Source organism: Leuresthes tenuis, unplaced genomic scaffold, assembly GCF_036924035.1.
Source record: "Leuresthes tenuis unplaced genomic scaffold, fLeuTen1.0.hap1 SCAF_9, whole genome shotgun sequence".
Taxonomy (NCBI): Eukaryota; Metazoa; Chordata; class Actinopteri; order Atheriniformes; family Atherinopsidae; genus Leuresthes; species Leuresthes tenuis.
In genome coordinates, this window is record NW_027325363.1 from 10,305,409 (window position 1) to 10,329,618 (window position 24,210).

Here is a 24,210-nt window from a genome sequence, read left to right on the forward strand (position 1 = left end):
AAGTATCTATAAAATCAATATCATTAAAAATATGTGCATTTATGGTCATTTGACTGACATAAACAGTCACTGATGGTCACAGTTGTATATACATACATTTAATCCTGTATTTCTAAGACAAATAAAATGAGTAGTGTAAATAAAAAATAAGTGATAATAATGTCCTCCCTCCCACTGTTTCCTTTATGTGATCCTGGTGCCAGTTGGTACCACTTTGAATGTGTAATTAATGATCAGTGGAGGGAATTTCTCATGTGTGGAACTGTGGGCGGAACAAAACAATACGTACGTCGAGACGTATTACGATGTGCCCACGTCTTACGTCAAGTCAAAATCGAAGTGGATTTCTCTAGGCGTACACTCCTTATTTTCTGTATTCCAAACATTTTTGTACATACGTTCTTTAACATGGTATGTTTAAAGCAAAATAGGCATACCGCTGTAAAGGAATATCCTTAAGGAATACTGCGAATGGGATGAAAATCTATGATTTTTTCAGTTAAACTATCGTAACTGCATCTGTTAGCAAAACTTGCTAGCGAAGAATCTAGCGCTACCTCCTTGCTATCTCCACTCTACCGTCGAGCTAGCTATGCATTAGCAATTTACCCTAGCTCGCTAACCAGCGACAACCGACAAAGGTAAACAACTAACCTTACGAGTTCATATTAAGTATAGTGCCATCCATGAATGTTCGACTTGTTATCAGTCTGAAACCTGTTAACGACCGGAGATGCGTTTGAAATGTCACGTTTGCACCACAAAGACTGGAGCAACGGGGGAAAGGTGTAGCAATAGCGTCAACGAAAAACAATACAAATCCTGAGCCCCTCATCTCAGGCTAGGCCGACCAAGCTAACCCCAGCTAACTGCTATCTAACGCTTAACTGCCGAGTATAAAGCTCGTCTATTTCAGTTTGATAAACCTCACAGTGTTAGTTAGTCCCGTCAACAGCCTATTGATCAAATATTTGACAACAATAAAACATCCAGTTTTGTTCATTTTAATCAACATTACGGCTTGTAACGGTAAATGAGCTACTGCTTGCCGTGTTGGGAGTTAGCTGTTTTGACATGTAACTAATGCTATCGTTACCCTTTGCTGGTTTGTGATTATACATAATAGCTGTGCTTATTTTCCTCAGTTGCGGTTAAAATTAATTTTAGTTATATGTTAGAAATACAGGGCATCCTTGTTTTTTTTTTTTATTGCAGCACAATGCTGCGTTAGGTGTTAGGCTCTCCTGTCAGCGTTATTCACTTGATTTTCGACTTTGGCACACCTTCTGTGAATGTGTGCGCCATTGTCATCATGACATGACACAAGCAGCATCGTCAACATTCAGTTAACTTGTTATCACATATATTTCTTATATCGCATGTTATTTTGAGTCACTGAGGTGAAGTACACAAATATAGAATCGGTTTTGTTACTGTGAAGTAGTTCTCTTATGTTGCATTCCTTATTATTGCTATCCTTTGTAATAAGCTGTTGGTCTGCATTGCCGTAGTTGTTTGAGGTGTTATCACTTAGTCTATCATTGTCCTCATCATCATTGTTCCTTTGTTTTTAACTTATGGGCAAAAATCTCTCCCAGCATTAAACTACTTGGAGCCGAACAAAAATGCACTGCACACATACGTCAGTGGAAAAGATGGATAAACTAAATTTGTTAAAGTGCACCTCTTTACATATAAACACATGTTTTGTGTCATGATGAATGCACTAAAACCTGAACAGCTAAACACATTTGGAATGGATTTACACTGAATAAGTATCGACTTTGACTTAAAAACTGAGGCAGACATTTATAGAATTGTCATCTAAGAATTCCTCCTTGTTTGTTTGTTGATTTAATAGGGCACAGATGATGTGACCTGAACATGCCAGAGTAAAAAGCGCTTTTCTTGTTTGTGTCATTACCTACTACAGTTGACACACTTTAAGCCTCAAGACATCGTCCCTAAAATCCACACGTCATTGCTGTCTGCAGTTGCTCCAGCACCTGAACCATGTGAGGGCCCCTCGGTCCAGTCTGAGGGGATCCCAGGACTGTTGAAACAATAACCCCGCTGTGCGGGGCTGGACTCGTTCTGTTTCTGTCAGAGAAAACAGCCTAACCAGTAGCCCCATCCGCATCCACACATTCTTGTTCTCCTGACCCAGGAGACGCGCCATGATGTTCCGAGACCAGGTAGGTATCCTCACAGATTGGTTCAAAGGCTGGAATGAGTGTGAACAGACGGTGGCACTCTTGTCACTCCTGAAGAGAGTGTCCCGCACCCAGGCTCGCTTCCTACACATCTGCCTTGAACACTGGCTGGCAGATTGCACAGAGATACACATCCTTGAAGCAGAGGCCAACAATGCAGGTAGCGATTATTTAAGATGATAAAAATAATCATTATTCTCTAATATTAAAGAACACTATTGAATGAGTAAAATAAGATGAATGTCTAATAAAAGACGTCTGTACTCTTTCATCAGCAATTGTCAGCCAGTGGCATCAAGAGCCAAAAGAGAAAGTGGTTTCCTTGCTGTTGTCCCATTTGCCGCTGCTGCAGCCACGTAATAGCGAGGCCAAATGTGAGTACATGAAGCTGCTACAGAAGGTGTTGAGTCACACTATTGAGAGTAGCCTCTTTGTGGAAGAAAGCAGACAGCTGCTCTCCTACGCTCTCATCCACCCTGCCACCACACTGGATGACCGGACATCTCTGGCCATGTGGCTAAACCATCTGGAGGAGCACCTTTCAGGTGGCTACGCACCTCGGGCCCCATCCAGCCCCTACCACCCACGCCAGGGCTCAGATGAATGGCCAAGCTCTGCTGAAGCTCTGGACCCTGGCAGTGCGTGGCACGACAAGTCCTCTTCATCCAACACATCGCCAGCTGGCCAGAATGGACATATGACTTTCCAAGGCGGGATGTCCTCACCTATTAACAGCAATAATACAGGTAATGTTTAACTCCTACTTTTTAATTGAGAACACATCGAGAGGAAATCATTAAGCTGTCACATAATGGGGCGTGTTCATTGTGGACATATCTATATTCTGCAAGCAATCCATTTAATTGTAATCATTTACATGCATTTGTTTACCAAGGAGTATTGTTATGTTGTTGTTCCCTTTCCAGGTCTGGTTGGGCAAATGCAGCCTAGCCCTCTGAAGAAGTCCATGTCCATTATTCCTCCCAGCCCCCAGGCTTGTGGCTCTGAGTGGATAAGCCAAGAAGACACAGGAGGACGACAGAACTTCATCCCAACAGACCATGCACCCCTTTCACCCCAGAGCAGTGTAGCTTCTTCAGGCAGTGAGCAAACAGAAGATCAGGGCTCCACTCGCAACACCTTCCAGGAGGATGGCAGTGGCATGAAAGGTCAGAGTTCATTACTTGTCTTGAGGCAAAGGTTCTCCTAGCTCTGGGTAAAGGTTGTGCATGCACACCCAACAACTGTGGAAATATAAGCCACGGTACAGATGTCCTTTTCTTTAAAAAAAAAAAAAAAAAATTTGTTCAAACTTTCTCTTTCTATTTTGTTCTAGATGTTCCTGCGTGGTTGAAGAGTCTCCGCCTTCATAAATATGCATCACTATTCTCGCAAATGACCTATGAAGAAATGATGATTCTCACAGAGCAGCATCTAGAGTCTCAGGTGTTTAAGCCTCTTAGTTACCTACATGCTTTCATTCTCTACAGGCCTTTTCTTTCTTTTATTCAAACTTGATGATACATCAGCTCTCAATGAGGCATGAAATTAAACAATGCACCCTACAGTTATATTGTGCTAGTCACACATAATACAAATGGAGTGTTTCTTTTTGACTCTGCCCTTTGGCTTTAATGAAACAGATGGTGATTAGGTTTGTTATTTATTAACTCTGTAAACTGCCTAGTGTCCCTAAACGAGATGACTTCCTTTATCATCATGTTAATTCCTATCTGTCCATTTTAGAACGTCACTAAAGGAGCGCGGCATAAGATTGCCTTGAGTATCCAGAAGCTGCGAGAGAGGCAGAGCGTACTCAAGTCTTTGGAAAAGGTAATTTGTGCGATCATCTTATTGTGATGAAAAGAAGCAACACTTTTTTTTCTTATGACTTTTTCGGTGGTGCTGATGGGAAAAAAAAACAACAACAAACACTTTTGTGTATTCTGGGTGATGATCATGTGAAACTTGATTTAACTCCATCGGGAAATTCCCATTCTGCTAGTTGGCATAGAAACAAGCATAGAGTGGGGCTGGTAGGGTTTTAGCCTTCATCTTAAACGTTACTTTGGATCAAATGTTTGCGTACAAAAGTCTTGCGTACAGGTTTGCAGCCAGAAAAGCGTTTGCTCCACTTGCAATCCCCTCCTTCCACTCAAAAGTGTACTTTTCTGAATAATTTACACAGCATATAATACTGACATTGTCCACTCGTCAGGATATTTTGGAAGGGGGAAACCTGCGCAATGCCCTCCAGGAGCTTCAGCAGATCATCATCACACCAATTAAGGCCTACAGTCCTCTCAGTGCAGCCCAGCCTGCCTCAGACAACGCCACTTCCCCGCCAGACGTCACAAAAACGGGAGCAGAAAAAGAGCCGGGATCAGAAAGCTTCCAGTCCCACAACACAACCCCCTGCGATGGAGACTCGTCCGTCACTCCCATCTCAGACGGTGACATTCCTGGACAGTTCACCCGTGTAATGGGTAAAGGTAAGAAAATCATGTTATGTTTGTTGTTGGGGTTTTTCCCCCCTTAGACTGAGATTCATTGGATGCAGATTGCATTCTAAATTGATGGTTGTGTAATTTGTTTTCATAACTCGGATATAACCTAAGGAACTGTCATTGGAACAACAAAATTCTGCAATAAAAGCTGTCAGAGCATTTTATGTCTGTGTTGGTTTTGAAAGTAAAACACAGTTCGAACAAAGTTTTGATCATCATATATATATATATATATATATATATATATATACACACACCATGTGGACATGGATATATAAACCCTTACTTTTCTGTTTCAGTGTGCACCCAGCTGCTGGTGTCGAGGCCAGATGAGGAAAATATCAGCTGTTACCTTCAACTCATTGAGAAGTGTCTGACACATGAGGTAAGAAGCTTTTTTTTTGTTCCCTTTTTGGGCTAAAAAAAAATAAATAAAAGTCACTATTTTGTTGGACCGCGTTTAACTTTGATTACAGCAAGCATTCTTTGTGGCATCTTTTGATGATAGGAGAGTTGGACCACTGCTTAAAGTCAGCATATCTCAGAGATTCTTGCTTGCCCTAAGGTCTGGACTCTGTATCGGCCATATATGCTTCATAATATGTTTAAAATATGTTTCATGCTCCATGAACTACCCTTTTTCACAATTTAAGCTGATAATTTTGCCACGGACATCTTTGAGTATGCCTGTGTTATCAGGGAGGAGAGAATAATCTATTGTTGGAAAATCCTGGTCAGTCAATATAATCGGGTAGTCAGGTGACCTAGATTTTAGGCATCATATTGCCAAACCTATTTTAGATCACCTAAATCAACCCCAGATCATTTTATTATTTAAATAATAAAGAATCTCAATTTTTTTGTTTTGTTTTGGCCATGCTGGCCATTAAGCCTTTGTTCAAGGTTGTAAAAGAAGTCTGTCAATTTTAATGTCAGATCAGTGGTTCCAAAACATTTTAAAAATCAATTCAAAGCCTGTCTGCTATTAATTCTAATCTGAAATGCATCACTTACTTCCACCCTGCAGTTCCATAAATGGCACATGCACTTGTCCGTGTGACACCCAAAACATTGTTGTGAGCTATCAAAGTGATCTTTAATGTCTCCTTAAAGTTGGAGTAGGAACCACATATTTACATTTTGAATAACTGTATGTTTTTCTTCCTTAAAATGAAGAGTTAAACTTCCCTATCACACCTATCACACCTCCAGAATAATCTATGAAAGCCTATTTTCTGATGTCTTTTTTCTTCTTTATTCTGTCTGTCAGGCTTTCACTGAAACTCACAAGAAAAGGCTGGTCTCCTGGAAGCAGCAGGTCTTCAAGCTGCTGCGCCTGTTCCCTCGGAAAGCTATGCTGGACATACCTGCGTACCGACAGAAAGGGTGAGACTGCTGGCTCTCTCTTAACTTTGATCTCCCTTTAAAGGAGCAAGGATGTCACATTGGCTTATTGTAACACTCTTCCTGCACTCGTCTCTACTTTCTGGTACTTTGATTCTCCTTCTTTTATCTCTTTCACCCTCTCTTCCTCATTAAAATCATTACTATGCTTTCTTGTGGAATAGCTACAGCAGTTGACGGATCCTTTTTTTTTGTTCTATTGATTTCTAATTTCTGTCTAATTTTTATTGTTTTGCTATTCCAGCTGGAACTATGGGTCAAACTCCCTCCCCACAGCAGGCTCTGTGAGTGGAGGTGTTGGGCGGCGAGGCCAAAGACAGTTCCAAATGGCCCCTCGTGGACTCCCAGCTGGGCGCATGTGTCTTCCTGGAGGGATGGGGGGAGCATCTCCACGCCACACACTCACTAATCCTGCACTTGCAGGCCAGGGTAGACAAGTCAGTATTGCTGCCATTGGGTAGATGTTTAAGCACCTCATGATGACATGTATGTTTAGCTTAATACACACTAATCATGTGCGCTGTATTTAAAGGGAAAATAATAACTAGTTTTTAGATTATTTTTCACTTTGGTTCACAAGTTGAAATAGTTATTATTATCTAGAGTATTTAGAACAAAATGTTTCCAGGCCACATAAATGATAGAACTAGTGTATATTGGTCAGACTTTTCTTGGTTTTCTCCTCAAGTTTTTAAGAAATGGTGGATTTTCTTTCTATAGAACCTGTGGTTTGCCAACCCTGGGGGCAGTAACAGCATGCCAAGTCAGAGTCGCAGTTCAGTGCAGCGGACGCACTCGCTCCCAGTCCACACATCCCCACAGACTATGCTCATGTTCCAGCAGCAAGGTATTGTACAAGGTCAAGCATATTTTTCATTGACATAGAATGATGCACTCAGCCACGGGCTATCGATGTCCTTGTTGACATGTAAATATATCATATTCTGTACCAACATTTAATTACAGATGTCTTTCCCTGTCTAACCACATTTAGTGTTACCTACACATCGCTCATTTAGAGCCTTCATTTTAATTCGTGTACTGCAAGCTAAACACTTTTGTTAAAGAAAAGAAAAAAGAATTCTTGCAACTCTGTTAGATGTCTTAATAAAGAACTGCTCACAGACATAGAGAAGATAACTTTGCATGTTGCAAAAGTCTTCCTTCTCGCACAATATATATAACATTTTAGTTTTTTTTAGTGACCTTCTCCTGTGCAGCTGTGATGTATTTCATCGTGTTTTAACGCTCAACATGAGACGCTAAACGATTGGATGCACTAAACCTTTTGCTTGGATCTGTTGCTTCGTTATTAGAAAATGCTTATTTAAACCACAGCCATTTTTCCATTTATATTTTATGTTCAGAGACATTCCTTCACCTGAGGGCAACTGCAATGTCTCTTTGCATTGTTCTGACAGTGTCGTCCCATCTGTGTGCACAGATTGCATATCCATTCGTATGACTTACAAAAAGACGACAGATGTTCCTCTTGCACAGCAAATGTTTGAAAAGTCGAGTCATAAATATTTTCCTTTTACATGAATGCTTTAATTCATGGGACCCCATCCTAGGTCCCGTTAATTACCTAAAGGTGTACAAAGTCCTTTCTAAAACTAGTATTATACACCACGTCTGCATCCACATGGGACAGATTAAAGCAACTAACTGTGCAAGCTACTTGTAATCATCTCTTGATTTTGCATTATGTTGTTGCTTTTTCTCTTGGTTGATCCTAATTTGCAGAAAAATTCCCTTGATGCGTTTAGTCTTGATCACAGCATGCTTTGGACAGATAAGTTGACATAAAGATGTATTTACACACACAGTCCAATCAATGCGTACTTCTCTCCTAACATAGTAGTAGAAAGTAGAACTACACATATATATTCTTTAGACATATGAAATTGTAGAATGTCTTGTTTTTTTGTTTTGTTTTACTTCAGTGAGAGAAAACAAACAAAAGGAAACATGGTAGTTTAATTCCTGAAGTTCTTGATGACTAAGACTGTTTTTCTTTTCCTAAGAATGCCAAGTTCCAGGTGCTGACCTGGAGATCAACCCCACGCTGGAGTCACTGTGCCTCAGTATGACGGAGCATGCCTTAGGGGGTGAGTGTCCTCACAGCTCAATACTAAACAGGCAACTCGTTGCAGTTACCCAATTAGGCAGCACTGCCTGGTGATGCTGCACATGTGCTCAATGAGAGGATGGCTGTACATCACCCAGTTTGCCCTGTGCAATTCCGTGTGCTATGTTTAGTAAAGCTCAAACGCTAACTGGATTCTTGGGGCCATTACTGATTTTCACACACAGAAAAGCTGTTGTTGCAGCCCTGAGAGTTTGTTGAAATGTTCCAGAGGAGTTGCATGTGAGAATGTTGGCACCATTCTCACAGACGTTACCAGTCATAATTCCCATTCATGTGTCTTTGTAGAACATGTGCTTATTTATTTATTTATTTATTTTTTCTTGGATGGTCTTTACCCATCAATTTTGCTATATATAATCTATATCAAAGCGTGAATAGAGATCAACACAGTTAAGTAGGGACTATAACTGATGCGCTCTCAAACACTTAACTTCGTTAACGCAATTAACTTCCCAAAAATGTGTTCCTGAAAAAAGTTTTACTCTGCAGCGTTGTCTGCTTAGTTGTGATCTGTGTTGGTCGTATGTGCTTCTGACAGTGCTGAGAACACTGTAAGCAAAGAATATCTTATTCTGCATTATGTTCTGCTTTTTAAGGGTGGAAAACCTATATGCACAGGCGGATGTGTTGAATAAACCAATATCAAACCACAATATGGCAGATATTGCCTATTTAATTTACACAAAGTCATTCCACAAGTTTAAAGCTAAATAGTTCTGTAATATTGTATCGTGTATTAAGTTTTTAAGTGTCCTTTTGGGTATTAAAACGGTTTGTTCCCCTTTCTCAGAGACATGGAAGGTAAGGTCCTTAATGTGTTTGTACAATCTTAAACCAAATGCAACATAGTTTCCCCTACTGTTGCAAACTTTAAATATGTCTTTGTTCTATTGCTCCAGTGAAGTGGTATTATTCTGACCCTGATATTTATTTATGGCTGCAAACCTGCTCAAGTTAAAGAAGAGACTAAACGCTTAAGTGTTTAACTATTTTTTTTCCTAAATGAACGAGGAGGACAACTATTTGAGGAAAAAAAAACCACAACTTGTAATATTTTCTCATCCCCATGGAAGGAGCCATTACTTCTCTATGAATGGCTCCAGTTACTCTAACATATGTTCGGAGGCTGGAATACCTTGAAAGTACATGAAAGCCATTAAGTTAATGGACAAATGAAATAAAATGTCAGTTATGTTTTCACAACGCCAACAAAGTTCTGTTGTAACATTGAAACGTGTGTCGGGACATGTTCTGATTGTGTCTTCTCTTCTTCTTAGATGGAACAGACCGTACATCGACAATATGAAAAGAAGAGACAAAAAAAAAACTTCGGTTGAGGCCTGTTCAGTTCAGCACAAAGATATATGTATGCTTCAAACACCCAGGCAAAGCAGTCACTACAATATGACAAAAAAACTGTGTATATGTTCTCTAATATTTTTGTACTTTATTATATACAACTAAGTTTATTAAAATGGAATACAGAAGAATATTATATTGTAGAACAGAAACAAAGGTTAACTGTCCACTGCGCCGTGTCACCTGCAGGACTGTGGCACGAAGTGCAGAGGCTCAGTTTACCATGATGCGAGATAAACAGTGGGTTGGTGCTGTCTTTAAAGGGTTCTGCCCCGAATTGCTCTTCTTTTCCTGCTGCCTTGGAACAAGGCTTTCTATCTACAACACACTGATGGCCACAGCCTCCCCCGCACACCACATAATTTGTAGATTTAGAAAATGTGCAGCCAGAAATAAGGCACTTTTATTGAATTAACGTTGATATTAGGCACTAAACTTATTGGCCTCATGGTACATACTAAAGTTCCACTTGTAGTTGGGTGTTGACCTCTCTGGCCACACTAATCCTATAAGCAGTGCTCATCAGGGCTTGTGTTGGTTAAAACTTGGATTACTTGTCGTGGTTCTTTTTGTCCTCACGTCTGAAGTCAGAAAAGGGAGGACCAAAAGAACTGAAAAGTTTGTAATTCAACTTTTTTTTTTTTTTTCTTGGTTGGTTTCCCTGAACATGTAGTCAAAGTGGAAGTCACTGTCCTCTAAACTTCTACAAAGCCAAAGAGAAGGTTTGTGCGATTGTTAATTTGAGATAGATATTTGTTGTGAAATGCGGCAGAATGGTATACATTTTTTTTTTTTTTTTTATATATAAAAGAACAGCGGTTTGAAGAATTAATGCCAGCTGCAATTTGTCTCTTTTATTTTTTTTATGCCCCACTATATAAATGATGATGAATCTCATTTTGTGCCGGGGAATCCCCAGAGGGGGGGTGAGTAAGGGCTGGTGAGGTTTGCACTGTGTGAGCTCTGATTTAATATTGAATTGATAAAAGCAAAGAAGCTGAAGTGTTTTCAATTTACAATCTAATGCTGGGTGAGAGAAAGCTAAATGAAACCCGCCTCAGCCCTCTGGCTGCCTTTTGATTGGCTTTGCAAAAGGAAGCCTGATCTTGTAATAAATGCTCGGAGCGCAGAATCTCACCCTCGCAGTGCCCTCTTCCTAAAATGGCCAATGTGATGATTTGATGAATCATTCTTTTCAAGGTGCTTGATGATGTCCATTTTTTTCTGTTTGTGTGTTTCAGTCTCGGAGCCCCTAACATTATCATGTGGTATCAGTGTTCAATCGAAAAACTGTCTTATTCAGCCTCTGTCTTTGAATGTGGCAGAGTCGGAGGTGCATGTATGTGTAATATGGTCTTAACTTTGGATCACTTTTGGTTGCTTCAAAAGGCAGGGAAAACCATTCACATATTATTTCAGCAGAGCCATAGGAGGTCTGTCTAGTAAAGATGGTTATTTACAGATATCTTTTCCAATTGTATTTTTTACTCCCTTGGTATTGATAACTTATGCTTATTTTCTATAATCGCATGTTTTGCCACACTAATACAGCACTGTTGTAGATAGAGGACATGATGGTTGATGGTGCCCGGTGTCACCACCAGCTAGAGAGCAGAAATCTTGCAACTAATGTTGTATGTTTATATCGCCTAAATGTCACTGTTTACATCTCTCTGGGATAATGCTCAATTCATTTTATGTGTTTTCATGAGTAATCCATTGTCTCACTATGTAACACATTAAAGAACTGAAGCCTTCTCACACAAGAGGTGGCTGGGTAGAGCCTGAAAACAAGTCCTCTAACCCCCCTAATCTGTGGACTCCATATGAGTCTCAGTAGATTTTGTCAAGTTGTACCTGTATGAGGCATGTAACACCTGCTTTTTGGTCATGCGGTGATGAGAACAAACAGCTTCTCTGGCCTTGTGATTAAACAGTTAGCTGTAATGTCCTGATGAACTGTTCATGTGGTGCCTGAAATGCTCAGCTCCAGTATGCTCATTATGTTTATTTTAGAAGTGGTTGTATTCTAGTCATTGATTTCTTCAGAGCAGGCTCTTGGATAGATCTGACTTAGTAAAAGCATCACACTCATGTCCACAAAGGACTACAGTGAGTTAACAATGCTGGCTTTAAGACTCGCTGTCTTATTTTTAACTATTCACTATACTGTATCAACTGTGTTGTTACAAATGGCTCAGATTATCCTTTTCATTGCCTCTGTTGCTTTTGACAGCCTACCTATTATTTCAGATAAACACAGAGGTACAATATAGATTTCTGCAAGGGGGTTCATAATAATGATGCAGCAGGGGATGACGATGCTTATCTGAGCCACAAATTATGTGATAATGAGTAAACGGAACACTAATAACAGGCCAAGGAATATGTTTACTCCATGTTTACATTCCAGTGATGCGTGAAATGAGTTGGGAAATGCACTTCATAAGTTCAGCCTGGTGTATTTTGACATACCAGTCATCCAGTCGGAGGTACACAGCCTGTGTCATATGGAGACATCTACCAAGTGGTCGTGTTAATGTCCCTGCCAGGCTTGTAATTGTTGAATGAATGCAGCCAGCTGTAGGTTACACTGCACATGTTTGTCTTGTACAATTTATATTTAATTCTAATAACGTCCCCAAACATTTTCTAATATTTTGTGAACCTTTTGCATCACATGCTTACACTCTTTTTTACTGTCACTCATATGTGTGAATGGTCTGAAGTGCAACATCCATCGGATCATTGACAGTCCAAATAAAGAGGTTCAGTTCTTTTGCAACTTCATTTGTGGCCTGTGCTTGTGTCCATTTAATTTGTTGCACATGAGATACGTCGTTTTCTGGATAAAAAAAAAAAGGTCGGTGGTGTTTATTGCTTGCGTTTATCACATTTTTAAACCATCCATGTTGTCTTTACTTCCGGGTCAAACTTTCTATCTGTGGTTCGTCAAGCTAATGCTAGCTAGCCGCCTTGCTGTTAACGTCATTAGTTTATCAAAGAAGGAACACAAGCTGTTTCGGTGATAAACTTCTCTGCAACTGCTTAAGGTATGTTCTCAGTTCGTGTTATGGTAGTAAACGATAAATCTACGGGTCTACACACACAGTCGAGCCTTTTCTCTAAGAGTAGAGACTATCCAAGTTAACTAGAGCTAGCTGCTTTGCTAACTTAGCCTGTTTCCGACAGTAAACAGTTGCGTGCTAAGATGCTAGCTTGGTAGCACATCTTAAAAGGATTGTTTATGTCCTACCGCAAAGTGACAGTTGAGTCAGCAGTTGCCGAAAATAATTTTAGATCCCTAAACTATTTAACACCAATAAATACTAGTTTTGTTTCTGAGGAGAAGTTCATACATTTCTAGTTTTATCAGTCCATAATCTCTCGATAGCAGCCAGTTGATGTGATTTGAAAAGAATGAACTTAATCTTTCATTTTGAACGATAAATAAAGGGAACCTAAGCTTTTGTTTGCATCAGTAGTATTTTAGTAAAAGAAAAGTAACACACTGGTAAACTTCAGATACTGTAGTGTGGTAGGTTTGATAAGTCTGTCATAGTTTTAATCTAAAATATAGTATTTTTAAAAAAGACAAAAAACTTTTGAAGTATTTGCTGATGTTTTAAAGAAAGTATTAAGGAGGAAACTTGTCAACTTTGATAGAAATGTCAATTTCCCCAAAGGATAGACTAGATTACTTTCTAGATTAATTTCTTAAGTGACCAATTACACTCTATACCAAAAAAATGAATGCGGCCACAACATTTGTCCAAAGCATTTTTAATACGATTTGCATAGTCCTTTGCATTTAGTCAAATCACATCACCCTTACAATACCAGACCTGTGCAAACATACACGTATGGTGTGTTCATCTGCCATCATGTGGGGCACTTTAACTTTTTTGTTTCTGCTTTTTAAAATGAAACCCAAGAGGGGCACCTAATATTAATATTCATTTCACTGTAAATCATCATCTAAAAAGTCGCATTGAAAGCCTAAAACAAGTATTAGTTAAGCTACCTTTCAACTAAACTGGCCACCTGAAAATTGATACTTCATTGTTTCTTAGAAGTAATCCTTCACAATGTTATAAGAATCTAATTATCATTCAGATTATGTAATCTTGAACACATGGAAATGGTTGCTACCCAATTATGTTACTATCATAACATGGTAGAATATGTAATTTTATAAGTGGTAATAATAAACCACAGACACAGGTCTGTTAAAAGCAAAGATAAGATAACATGCAAACATCTGTGTAACAGCTGTTCTAACTGCTTAAGCCTTAAAAGTCAACAACATTAGTTTTCTTCCACAAATTGGCACCATAAGTGGCCCAGTTGTAGTTTATGTTGGACTTCTTTTTTTCACTTTCTGATCAGAGAGACTTGTGCATAAACTGAGGAAAATAATCAGCACATGACCCAGTTATGAAAATGTCAGTTGCAACTCAAAAGTAAACTAATCTAAAACAACTCTATAGCCTTCGTTAAGTCACAGTTGTGAGCTGAGCTGTTTCAATTGCATCAGTTTTAAATGAGTACATGCAATAAACTTCCAGGTATGCATCACCAAAAGTGTGAAAGCATCTCTTCTACAGTTATTTCAGAAAGTTAAATCTGAGTTTTAAGCAGCGCTTTCTTTTTATTTTGCAGGCTATTTAATGTCTGACTGGCCTCTATGCCTGGATTATGATCAAGACATTTCAAGCAAGAAATATGGATGGAAAATTTGCAAAAAGATAACTGCAGTCACAAGTCTTCCCTTGGCAACTTCCTGGAGTGGAACAGCCACATAATGTCATTACCAAAGGAGTCAGGAAATAGAGGGAAGGAACGAGAGAGGGGAGCCCGTCCAAAGGTGAGACAAAGCCGGTCAGAGGAGAGACGAGATGCAGTTGGTAGTCGGAAAGGTGGAAAGGGGAAGAAAAAAAACCTTTCTTCCCATGAAAAAGCAGCTGAGCGGCCTGTGAGTGATGGGTTTGAGTACAGCGAACTATTAAGTGAACTGGACGCTGGGGACCAAACTGCATCCTCTCCTCAAAAAGAGAGTTGGAAATGGCAGGGCTTGGATGCTGCAGCATCATTACTTGGGCAAGAAGGGTTTACAGCCAGGCCAGGTCCAGGAACAGTTAGCTCTGCTACAGAGTTACCTTCTCTCAGTGAAGCAGATGGCAGAGGATCCAGCAGCAGTCGTACTCTCAGGCAAAAAATCCAAGATGCTATGGGGCAGTGTTTTCCGATAAAGACGCACAGTGCAGCAGCACCGGTGTCAACAGCACCGGCTTTTTCATCGTCTGCTCCCTGCGCTTCCTCCAGGCGGAAGATCCATCTCAGTGAGCTGATGTTGGATGACTGTCCTTTCCCTGTAGGATCAGAGTTGGCTCAGAAATGGTATCTTATTAAGCAACACACAGCCCCCATCACCCAGCCGCCCCTCCTAGATTCTCCGGTAGTGTGCAGTGCTCCAACTTCAACCATGGCCGCTGTGGTGGAGGACGTGGATGACAGGTTACGAGAGCGCAGGCGCATCAGCATTGAACAAGGCGTTGAACCACCACCCAATGCAGAGATCCATACGTTTGAGGTGACGGCCCAAATTAACCCTCTCTACAAGCATGGCCCTAAGCTGGCTCATGGTATGAATGAATTAAGTGGGACTGAGAGAGCCTCTGCTCATCAGCAGCAGCAGCTTCTTCTCCAAAGACAAGAGCAACACCAACTCCTACTACAGAGCTGTTTGGACACGCTTGATGAGGTTGTGGCCTCAGCGTCGGCCTCTGTCCACAGCTCCGACACGGCCTCTGAGCCTTTGGTTGACCCAGAGGTAACGGCGACCGATCTAACTTCTAGAGCCGTACTTCCTCCGACTGACCATAAGAAAATTCACGATGGCTACCGTATTCACACTCAGATTGATTATATTCACTGTTTAGTTCCAGACCTGCTGCAGATCACCAACCTGCCTTGTTACTGGGGAGTCATGGACCGCTACGAGGCAGAAACGCTGCTGGAGGGAAAGCCCGAGGGCACTTTCCTCCTACGCGACTCTGCCCAGGAAGAGTACCTCTTCTCTGTTAGCTTCCGACGCTACGGCCGCTCGCTACATGCTCGTATTGAACAGTGGAACCACAATTTTAGCTTTGATGTTCACGACCCCAGTGTCTTTCACGCTCCCACTGTTACAGGATTGTTAGAGCACTACAAGGATCCAAACTCCTGCATGTTCTTTGAGCCCCTGCTCTCAAACCCCATCCACCGCACACAGCCTTTTAGCTTGCAGCGCATCTGCAGGGCAGTCATAAGCAGCTGTACCACCTATGACGGCATTAACATGCTTCCCATTCCAAATGCTTTGAAAAAACACTTGAAAGAGTACCACTATAAACAGAGAGTACGTGTGCGGCGGATGGATACGTGGTGGGAATGAAAAAAACAGTTGGAACAAAAAGACTGAAAGACATAACCAAATGCATTTTTTTAAGTCTCCCCTAAATGGACTAAAACGTGAGTTGTGTTCTTCACTCTATAAGGCTGTATCAACCTACACTGTACTTATTTATTTTAATCCTGCTGTATGTCTTAACATTTGTACTAAACCACACTGATGAGACAAAATGTAATCTCACTGATATTGCACACTCAGAGTTCCTTATGCTCAAATTAAACCAACTGTTTTAAGATCTGTGGTGTTCAGCGGGCTACATCTCATTTGTGTTTTCAAGTGTGACTCAATCAGCCTAACTATACGATGATAGGGGGTATGATTATCATGGAGTTGTTCATCAATCACACACAGAGAAGGTGAAACACATGCTGTACTGACAAGGTTTCCTTCTTGTGACATTCGCTCAGGCCTGATCAGAAGGTTTGAGACTTAGGCCCAAATCTTGCTCTGTCTTACTAAAAATAGGAAGGCTTGTGGTGTTCTGAAGCCGCTGTTGTATCCTCATTAATATTTAGGGCTGTGCATCGGTTGAAAGGAAAACTGAAAATCAAACAGCTGCTGAACTTCCAGAAGTGCTTCTTTTACTGTCTTCCAGTCCGGTCCCTCACCTTGCTGCAGTGATATTTAGTTTTACGTTATGTTGTCACCCTAAGTGTGGTTAATGGTGCAACTAAGCACATTTTTGGCCACATTCAATCACAACGAGGGCTGGGACCGGATACGGGCAGACGTGAAACAGACATCAACCTAATCGTGCAATAAAACACTTCTCATCAGTCTGGTGATAAGGGTTTTTTTTTTTTTGATAGAGCTTTGTTCCACAAATAATTACAAATGGCTCTGCTTTCAGCTGATGTCACATAACCATCTGTGGGTTCTCGTATGAGGTTAACTTGTATGCAGCCTGAGCCAGCTGTCTTCATTAATTTAGAAGAAGAAGATCAAATGCAACCTCTATGAACTTGTCACCATAGATGCAGCTGTATTATCAGAATGCAAAGTAACGGTCGAGCTGTCCAGCTCCATTAGTCCAGAGGTTTGGTCGGGCTTTTGTTTTTTCTGGCTTTGTATTTAATTATGTTGTGAAGCTCCAGGTCCTTGCAGAACAAAATGATCTTGCTGTACTTCCTGCTGCTCGGAAGAGGTGGTCGGTCTTCACATTAATCTTCCATTCTGCTTTAATGACAAAATTACCATAATGAAGTGGTTCAGGTGAATCTTTTGAATGAAAGGAGAAATGAGATGAGAGTGAACGTATTTTGAGCTATTTCTAGGGGATTGACACGTAAGTTGTCATGGAGACAAAAATCTTCACGCTTTGAAAAGCTTTTGTCCTGGTATCAACAAGGTGAAGCCGCAGAGAAGAGGCACAGCTGAAGACACAGTGAGTATAAGTTGAGGCTGCGGTGTCGTGTTTTGGATGTGTTCTGTTATTCCCAGGAAAATTAAAAGACAATCACTTAGAAATGCACAAATAGCTGTTAAACTGAACGATGTTCAAGATCGATTTTATGAGTATTAAAACGATTCAATTGACCTTTTTCCAAAATGATATTACCCCAAGTTTGTCAATAAGGTTTGTATTTTTAGTGGTCTGAATGAATTGACACATTGTACCATCAGTCTGTATATGTGACAAAAATGACTTCACCACACAAGTGAAGGATTTCACGCTATATGGACGCTCATTTACCTTATCGTGTAGTATTTGAATGATTAGCTTCAAAGTTTGATAACTTGGCAGCGACGTCGGCGTTTTGCTGTTGATGAGAACACAATGGCTAATTGTTGTCTCCTCTAAGGCAAGATCAAAAAAGAACAACAATCCCCAGTTAATGGGAAAGCATGGAGAATGGGTCCTCATTCATCTTCTCAACCACTGTGATGCTGTTCTCTCATTCAGATGGCTGATTTGATATGCAGGATGTAAATAATCCGTGACAAGCGCTCATCCAATAAAGAAGCAGCTATAATTTGAATAGGCGATTCCAAGGTGCTATTAAAGTCTGCTTTCAAAATGCAAAGTCAGTACCCTTGGCCTTTGTATTCTTAATTAAGTCACAATAAAAGCTGAACTATAAAATCAGATTTACAGTGATGGATGACACTTGACCTGTCATGCATGCACAAGTGTGGAATATGCTATGAACCCCTTACACAAGCAATTTCAGTCCCCTGCCAGCTTCAGGCTTATACACTGTATTTTCAGTGGTAACTGCAACCTCGCATTACTGGCACAAATCATTGTTTGGACCGCATTTTGTGACTTATTCTGTGAATTTCTGTCTCTTCCATGATCTGTATCAGTAGATACATGTGAAGCTTGTAAGAGAGGAGTGCGTAACTTGGTATTTATTACTGTTTTTTTCTTTTAACTGGTACTGTTGGAATAAACGGTTTACAGTAAATCTAGGGTGACCTTGAGACTCTTTAAACAGCAAATCAGCCAAAAATATAATGAGTAATGTTTGCTCACAGGCAACACCCCCCCACCACCAAAACATTCACCATACACTATGTGCCCATTTATGTCAAACAATTGTTTTACATTTAGATTAAGAGAGCAATAAAATGACCCAAAGTGTGTTCTATAATTGCGTGCCGCTAAACTACATAATTTGAAACTGAATTTTCTTGAGACATTATTAGGAAATCATATACTTGTAAACTCAAGTATAACCAGTTCAATTTGCAATTAGAGAAAATAGAAAATAACTTTCCATTTTAGCACATACAGATTACATTTTCATTTAATGTTGTTTCTGCTATTGTAAAATAATTTATTTCATCAGCACAGCAGGGGGCTCTAAAGAGCTTCCGAGTCATGAGGGGCTGCTCTCGGGCTTGTGCATTCTGTGTGTGTGTGGGGTATTGAGATGGTGGGGTTGAGTTTGGTTGCTGCAGCTGGCAGCACCGGGCCGGTTATCATGCAGGTATTACAGACCCCGGGGGGAAAAAAGAGGACTTTTCTTTTCCCGGATCAAGTGGCCCAGAGGAACATGATGCTGAGGCGAAGCAGAAGGCTGATTGGCTACACATACTTAGTGTGTTTGTACCTGTTTGGACCTATTTTTCCCTTCCTTTTATCGAGGGAGGAGATTTTCCTCTGAGCTTAATCTCCACTGTTGAGAATCACAGGGGTGGAGAATAAGCTTTGGATGATCATAACACCTGGGGACAATTACTTTTCCCAAATACTGTAATCTGCCAGTCATAATCTAACAACTGCCTCAAAAAGGCTCGACACTGCACAGATTGGTCTTATTTGAGACCAAAAACCTCCACAACAGCTCAGCCTTTTTTTAGTAGGTCTGCGCTTTTGGGGCTGTAAGTAGACCCATATAGACTGTGAACTGCCATGAGATGCAGTGTGTATCTGGGCCATTTATTCTGTGGAGGGTGTATCAAACCGATTTTAAATTCATTCAAGATGCATACAGCCAGTCGAGTTTCTCCTTATCCATCCAGACAGAAGGAATACATTTCTGTGAAAGAGGACACACAGCAGATGAGAATGACAGTTGGATTTATTTAGATGAGAAAATGAATCCAGCATAATTACGACCTTGTGTATGAACCAGAACATTATTTTACTAGTTACAGATTCCTTTTCAAAAGAAGTGCCTCTTTTTAAAAAAAAAAAAAAAAATAAAAAAAAATAAACCCAAGGAGCCTAATTCCTGAGTTATATCAGTTCTTGAAAGTCTCACAATTCCTGCCCAGGAGGTACACAGTCACACCGTGACATAGTGCAGACTGAAGTTTGTGTCCCTGGGAGCAAGCCTTTGACAGTACAATATTTCTTTTCACACCTTCTTTAAATCCACAATTCTGTTTCTTCGAGGCATGAAGGAACTCATGCGAGGACTCTGCAACATCGTTCTTCTAATTTGGATCTGATAGTGCTCAATCTCCCGCTGACTCTATTTTCACTCTCCTCTACATCGCCAGCTTGTTGGAGTAAAACAGGAGGGCATGCTACAATTCAGCCGCCTGATGCAACACAATCAATGATATTTTAGATGTAAATCCAACACAACAGCCCACACTGTATGTATAACCTATGAAACCAACAGCCTGGAAATAACCCAAGGAGGCAAACTGTGATTTTTTTTTGGTTGTTTATGAACATTTGTAAGCTAACAAAGGATGTAGTTGACAATAAATTGAAGTTTTAATTTGTAGCATAATGTCTTTATACAGTAAAAGTGCACTGCAGCGGAGACAGAATACACAGATACAGTTACAGATGGGCATGGTTTGTTCTGAGAATTGTTGATTATGAAAGGCTTTACAGTCACTGCGAAAAGGGCCCATACATCATTGATGAAAGGTAGAGAAAATTTCTGATTTCATAAATGATATATTACCTTGCATAACACCTGCTCTGCGACTAATTAGGTTGTTGCACAACCGCTGCAGTGACCAGGAATGTGTAGCCCTCATCAAGTAGTGCCATTCCTCTCAATAGGCATCTTTCACACCAAGTAACATTTTCAGGTGCTCTTTTTCTATCCTTTAAACATGTCACCATGAAGAGGATAAATGAAACAAACAGAATAACTGGTTGGTGGAGGCAAGACACCTGAATTATTTGGATTAGACGCAAGCCACACAATTTAAGATGCTATTAACGTCAGTTGTCTTGCAAATTAATTATTTAATTTGTTCATTTATTACACCCATGCTTTTTTTTAAACAGACAAAGAACAACATACATGCTTTTTGTTTTTTTAACAACTACAGCATGTCATTATTTTCTTAATTTTCCAGTTCAAATTGCATTCATGCAGCCAAATGTCTATAGAGGATATACAAGTGCTCATTATAGTGACTCTCGCTATTTTTAAGACTGGCTGAAACTACAACAAGTGAATTGGTTTGGTTTGTATGCAGCATGATTACTTTCATTTTGAAGTACACACAGATACCAAGAACATGTTTCCATCATGGGAGGCTTACTCATCCGTAGCGACTACCTGTACCAATTCAACTGTAGCATGGACTGCGTTAATAACACTGTCAAAAATGCAGATGATAAGAAGAAATAAGGATTTATTGTGCCTGGACAACTTGACAAGTTTAGAGTTGGCAGTTGTAATCGTACAGCCCTCGAAAGTCTCATGGCAACTCGTGTTAATGATTATATTCGAAGCACTGTGTATTTTCTCATAGCCGAATACTTATAAGTCGAGCTTTGAAACAAAGAAAGCACAAATTATTTGGTCTGTTTCACAGTGGGGAACAGGCTGTCTTGGCAAAAGTGATTTCTAACTTTTCTTAAAAACAAGTAAACATTATTTTACATGACCAGTTTAAACTAACAAAAATATCAAACAAGACTGTTGCTCGAGTTGAAATAACCAATCATAGCAAAGTAGGATCTACCTCCATCTGATTTAATTTTGCACCAAGCTTAATGTCCGGGAAAAATTGAACTATTAAATTCCACTGGTTACAAATAATGCGTCCTGGTGGGCTATTTAACCCGACAGGGGACTCTTTGAAGTGTCTGGAAATATCCTCAAAAAAGCCTTAGTAGGTAGTAGCTCTGTTGGGGTTCTGGTGTTTTGAATTGTAGCTAGCCAATCATCTTTGTGAAAAACGGATGCTTAGCTTTGTCCCAGAAATGTCAAATGCAGGAACAAGGAGGCACAAACTGTGGGGCGAGAAACCACGCACTCTGACATATCCAGATTTTTTGGTTTTACAGGGATCTAAAAAGGGACAAATTTAACACCTGTTGCTGCTTAAAAGCCAGGTTTTGACATTATACAGTTAATGTCCCATTGCTGCTTACTTTGAAGGCAGAAAGCTGCAAACCAGCTGTGACAGAGGAGGAAATAGATTTTCTGCTGCAAATTTGTAAGATATAATGGACCGAAGTGTCAGATAAACCTTAAAATTTACAGATATGAATAATGGAGACAAGGAGAGAACGCCACTAAAGCCTCTTAAAAGGAAACAATCGGCACAAACAGATGCTCACAATGCTGCAGAGCTCATAATGGACCATTTCAATAATGATGGAAGATGTGCTACACGATGAGATGAACAGAGCCCCACTCGGGTGATCTCGAGCCTCTGTCAAAAATTCCCAGGAGAAAGCAAGTCTTTCTTTGAAATTGAATGATGCATTGCTGCTCTTGGCAGCATGGGTTTGGCTTTGTTGATCAGCATTCTATTTTTCGCTTTTCACTGTTGAAGCTCGGTCACATTTTGGCTTTGCTCAGGTTTTTCTGATTATTGTTTGGGATCAGTCTTAGTTAATAAAAAGATCTGCCCCATAGGCTCCTTGTGCTGAGCATGCCACTTTAATTTAGACCATTTGTGTAGTTATCTTTTGCTTACCAGACTGCCAAAATGTGTAAAATTAAGCCCTTATCATATTCCAAGCTACACTGCTATTCAAGTATGCTCAAAGGTGCTTTCTACATAATGTTATTTTTTTCACGAGTGATTTTAAAATGACTACACTTTTGTTAGCACAGGTGTTGTGGCATGACTATTTCAGAAAAGGTATTGATTTTAAATTCAACCTTTATTAACTGTCTGTCTGCTTCCTCAGTTCCTTTGGATGCTTTAGGCCAAGTTATTACTTCAAAATAGGCGTCATTCTTGTCAAAATGAGTGACACATATTTGGTTGTGAGCTTGACCAGCTTGAGGGGAGCAGGCAGCAGCATTTTGCACATTTGAGCTTTATTGTATTCTAATAGCTGACCTACTATGTCATGTAGTTTTTTTTTCAGTGATTGATGTTTTTCTCAATCACGCATCACTCAGGGCTTGGATTTTTAAATATCCGTTTCATTAAATATATCTATCAGGATTCTCTTATTAAACTTGGGGGAAAAAATGTCCTGTATCTTAGCATGCTGTGAGAATACATTTGAGACAAATAAACTAATTCAGTGATTTTCACTTTCACTAAAATGTCAGAAATCATTAGGCATGTTTAACTTATACTAATAAAAACAAATGACTGTGCTCGTCCAACAGTTTTCAGTCACAATTACTGATGCATTTAGCCGCCTGATAAAACCCGGAAAAATTTTTTAATAATAGCAGCTTTATTGGGATTTTGGCTCTATTGTTATACACTCAAGATTTACTGTTTTTACGAAAGAAAAAGTATAAGTAAAGAGATGGAAATTTGAAGGATTTTGAGGCGCCTTGGCCTGTGTGAGTCTAGTTCAGCAAATACATGCAGAATTGATTCAAACCCCAACTGCATTATGTGGGTGTTTTAGTCCAGTTTCCAGAAGCTCCAATTTGGTCAATTTTGGTTGGAGTAACAGGCATTTTAAAAGTCCGGTTTTAGTTCGACTAACACAATAATTTGTGTTTTTTTTTTTACGTCATATAAACATGCTTAATGTGTTAAAGTACAGTTGCTCAAAGCCTTTCCAGATTGTCACTCTGCTTTAATTAAATCCTGAAACTACAACCGCAGCTTTGTCTCACAAGATCACCTTTAAAGTAACTTAAAGACAACGTCCAAATCTCTAGTGCAGTTTCTATAAGAGACATTTTTGACAGGTCACAGTGTGAAAAGTACAGGCATAAAAGTAGTGGGTGAGCTCACTTTCGCTGATTTAGTTTTTTGGTACTGTGAGCTGTCACACCACCTACGGCTCATGAAATGAACCAGAAATTACCATTATTTTTTACCTGTGTTTCTACTACTACACAACTAACTTTACTCTCATTTTAGTGACATGAAAGGGACTCAAATCCTCTAAAAATATGTTCTCTAAACACTGTTATGCAAATCTCATGCCTGTCAGTATCTTGTGTTTTTTTCCGCTGTATTCTATGATGTATTGCTTTTATCGGAATGTCGCACTGCTTCAGTCTTTTGGGGAACGTTCAGGTAAGAATATGTTTTGTTATATTTTGTACACATGACAATAAAATGTTGAGTCCTTCCTTGAATAATGTGTCATAGCTGCAATATTTTGCAGGTGTTTTGCCTCAGTTTTTCCAGTCAAACTATTGTTTGTCAGTCCTTTTTTTAAATGACCAGTTGAAAACACACCTGGAGTCAGGTATGGACTTTTCTGAGTGTGTCTACTTGGACTCTAAATGGCTTTTTTTTCGTTGATAGTGACTACAGCAC

The 24,210-nt window shown here is 39.9% G+C and overlaps 2 protein-coding genes across 4 annotated transcripts; both read left to right on the plus strand.

The window, feature by feature from the left end:
- The first annotated feature begins 318 nt into the window (after window positions 1–318).
- On the plus strand, window positions 319–12,425 carry samd4b (sterile alpha motif domain containing 4B). Of its 3 annotated transcripts, none has more exons than XM_072392246.1 (13): window positions 319–641; window positions 1,862–2,373; window positions 2,489–2,959; window positions 3,140–3,382; window positions 3,550–3,659; window positions 3,960–4,046; window positions 4,432–4,705; window positions 5,020–5,105; window positions 5,991–6,106; window positions 6,369–6,561; window positions 6,845–6,971; window positions 8,152–8,235; window positions 9,554–12,425. In XM_072392246.1, the coding sequence occupies exons 2-13, from the start codon at window positions 2,178–2,180 to the stop codon at window positions 9,580–9,582; spliced, it is 2,016 nt and encodes a 671-aa protein (XP_072248347.1). In that variant the 5' UTR covers window positions 319–641; window positions 1,862–2,177; the 3' UTR covers window positions 9,583–12,425. The 3 variants fall into 3 exon arrangements, with proteins under 3 accessions (XP_072248347.1, XP_072248348.1, XP_072248349.1); XM_072392247.1 differs by having other exon boundaries at window positions 1,934–2,373; XM_072392248.1 differs by having other exon boundaries at window positions 1,995–2,373.
- A 154-nt stretch (window positions 12,426–12,579) lies between these two features.
- socs9 (suppressor of cytokine signaling 9) lies at window positions 12,580–16,337 on the plus strand. Its single transcript, XM_072392249.1, has 2 exons — window positions 12,580–12,688; window positions 14,298–16,337. The coding sequence occupies exon 2, from the start codon at window positions 14,365–14,367 to the stop codon at window positions 16,069–16,071; it is 1,707 nt and encodes a 568-aa protein (XP_072248350.1). The 5' UTR covers window positions 12,580–12,688; window positions 14,298–14,364; the 3' UTR covers window positions 16,072–16,337.
- Window positions 16,338–24,210: the final 7,873 nt, after the last annotated feature.

Bases quoted from the DNA above. Each gene is read 5' to 3' on its own strand.
- samd4b (XM_072392246.1), top strand. From the start codon at position 2,178: ATGATGTTCCGAGACCAGGTAGGTATCCTCACAGATTGGTTCAAAGGC. The intron at 3,383-3,549 runs GTCAGAGTTCAT...ATTTTGTTCTAG, and splicing joins GGATGGCAGTGGCATGAAAG to ATGTTCCTGCGTGGTTGAAG. The intron at 6,107-6,368 runs GTGAGACTGCTG...TTGCTATTCCAG, and splicing joins CCTGCGTACCGACAGAAAGG to CTGGAACTATGGGTCAAACT.
- socs9 (XM_072392249.1), top strand. From the start codon at position 14,365: ATGGAAAATTTGCAAAAAGATAACTGCAGTCACAAGTCTTCCCTTGGC.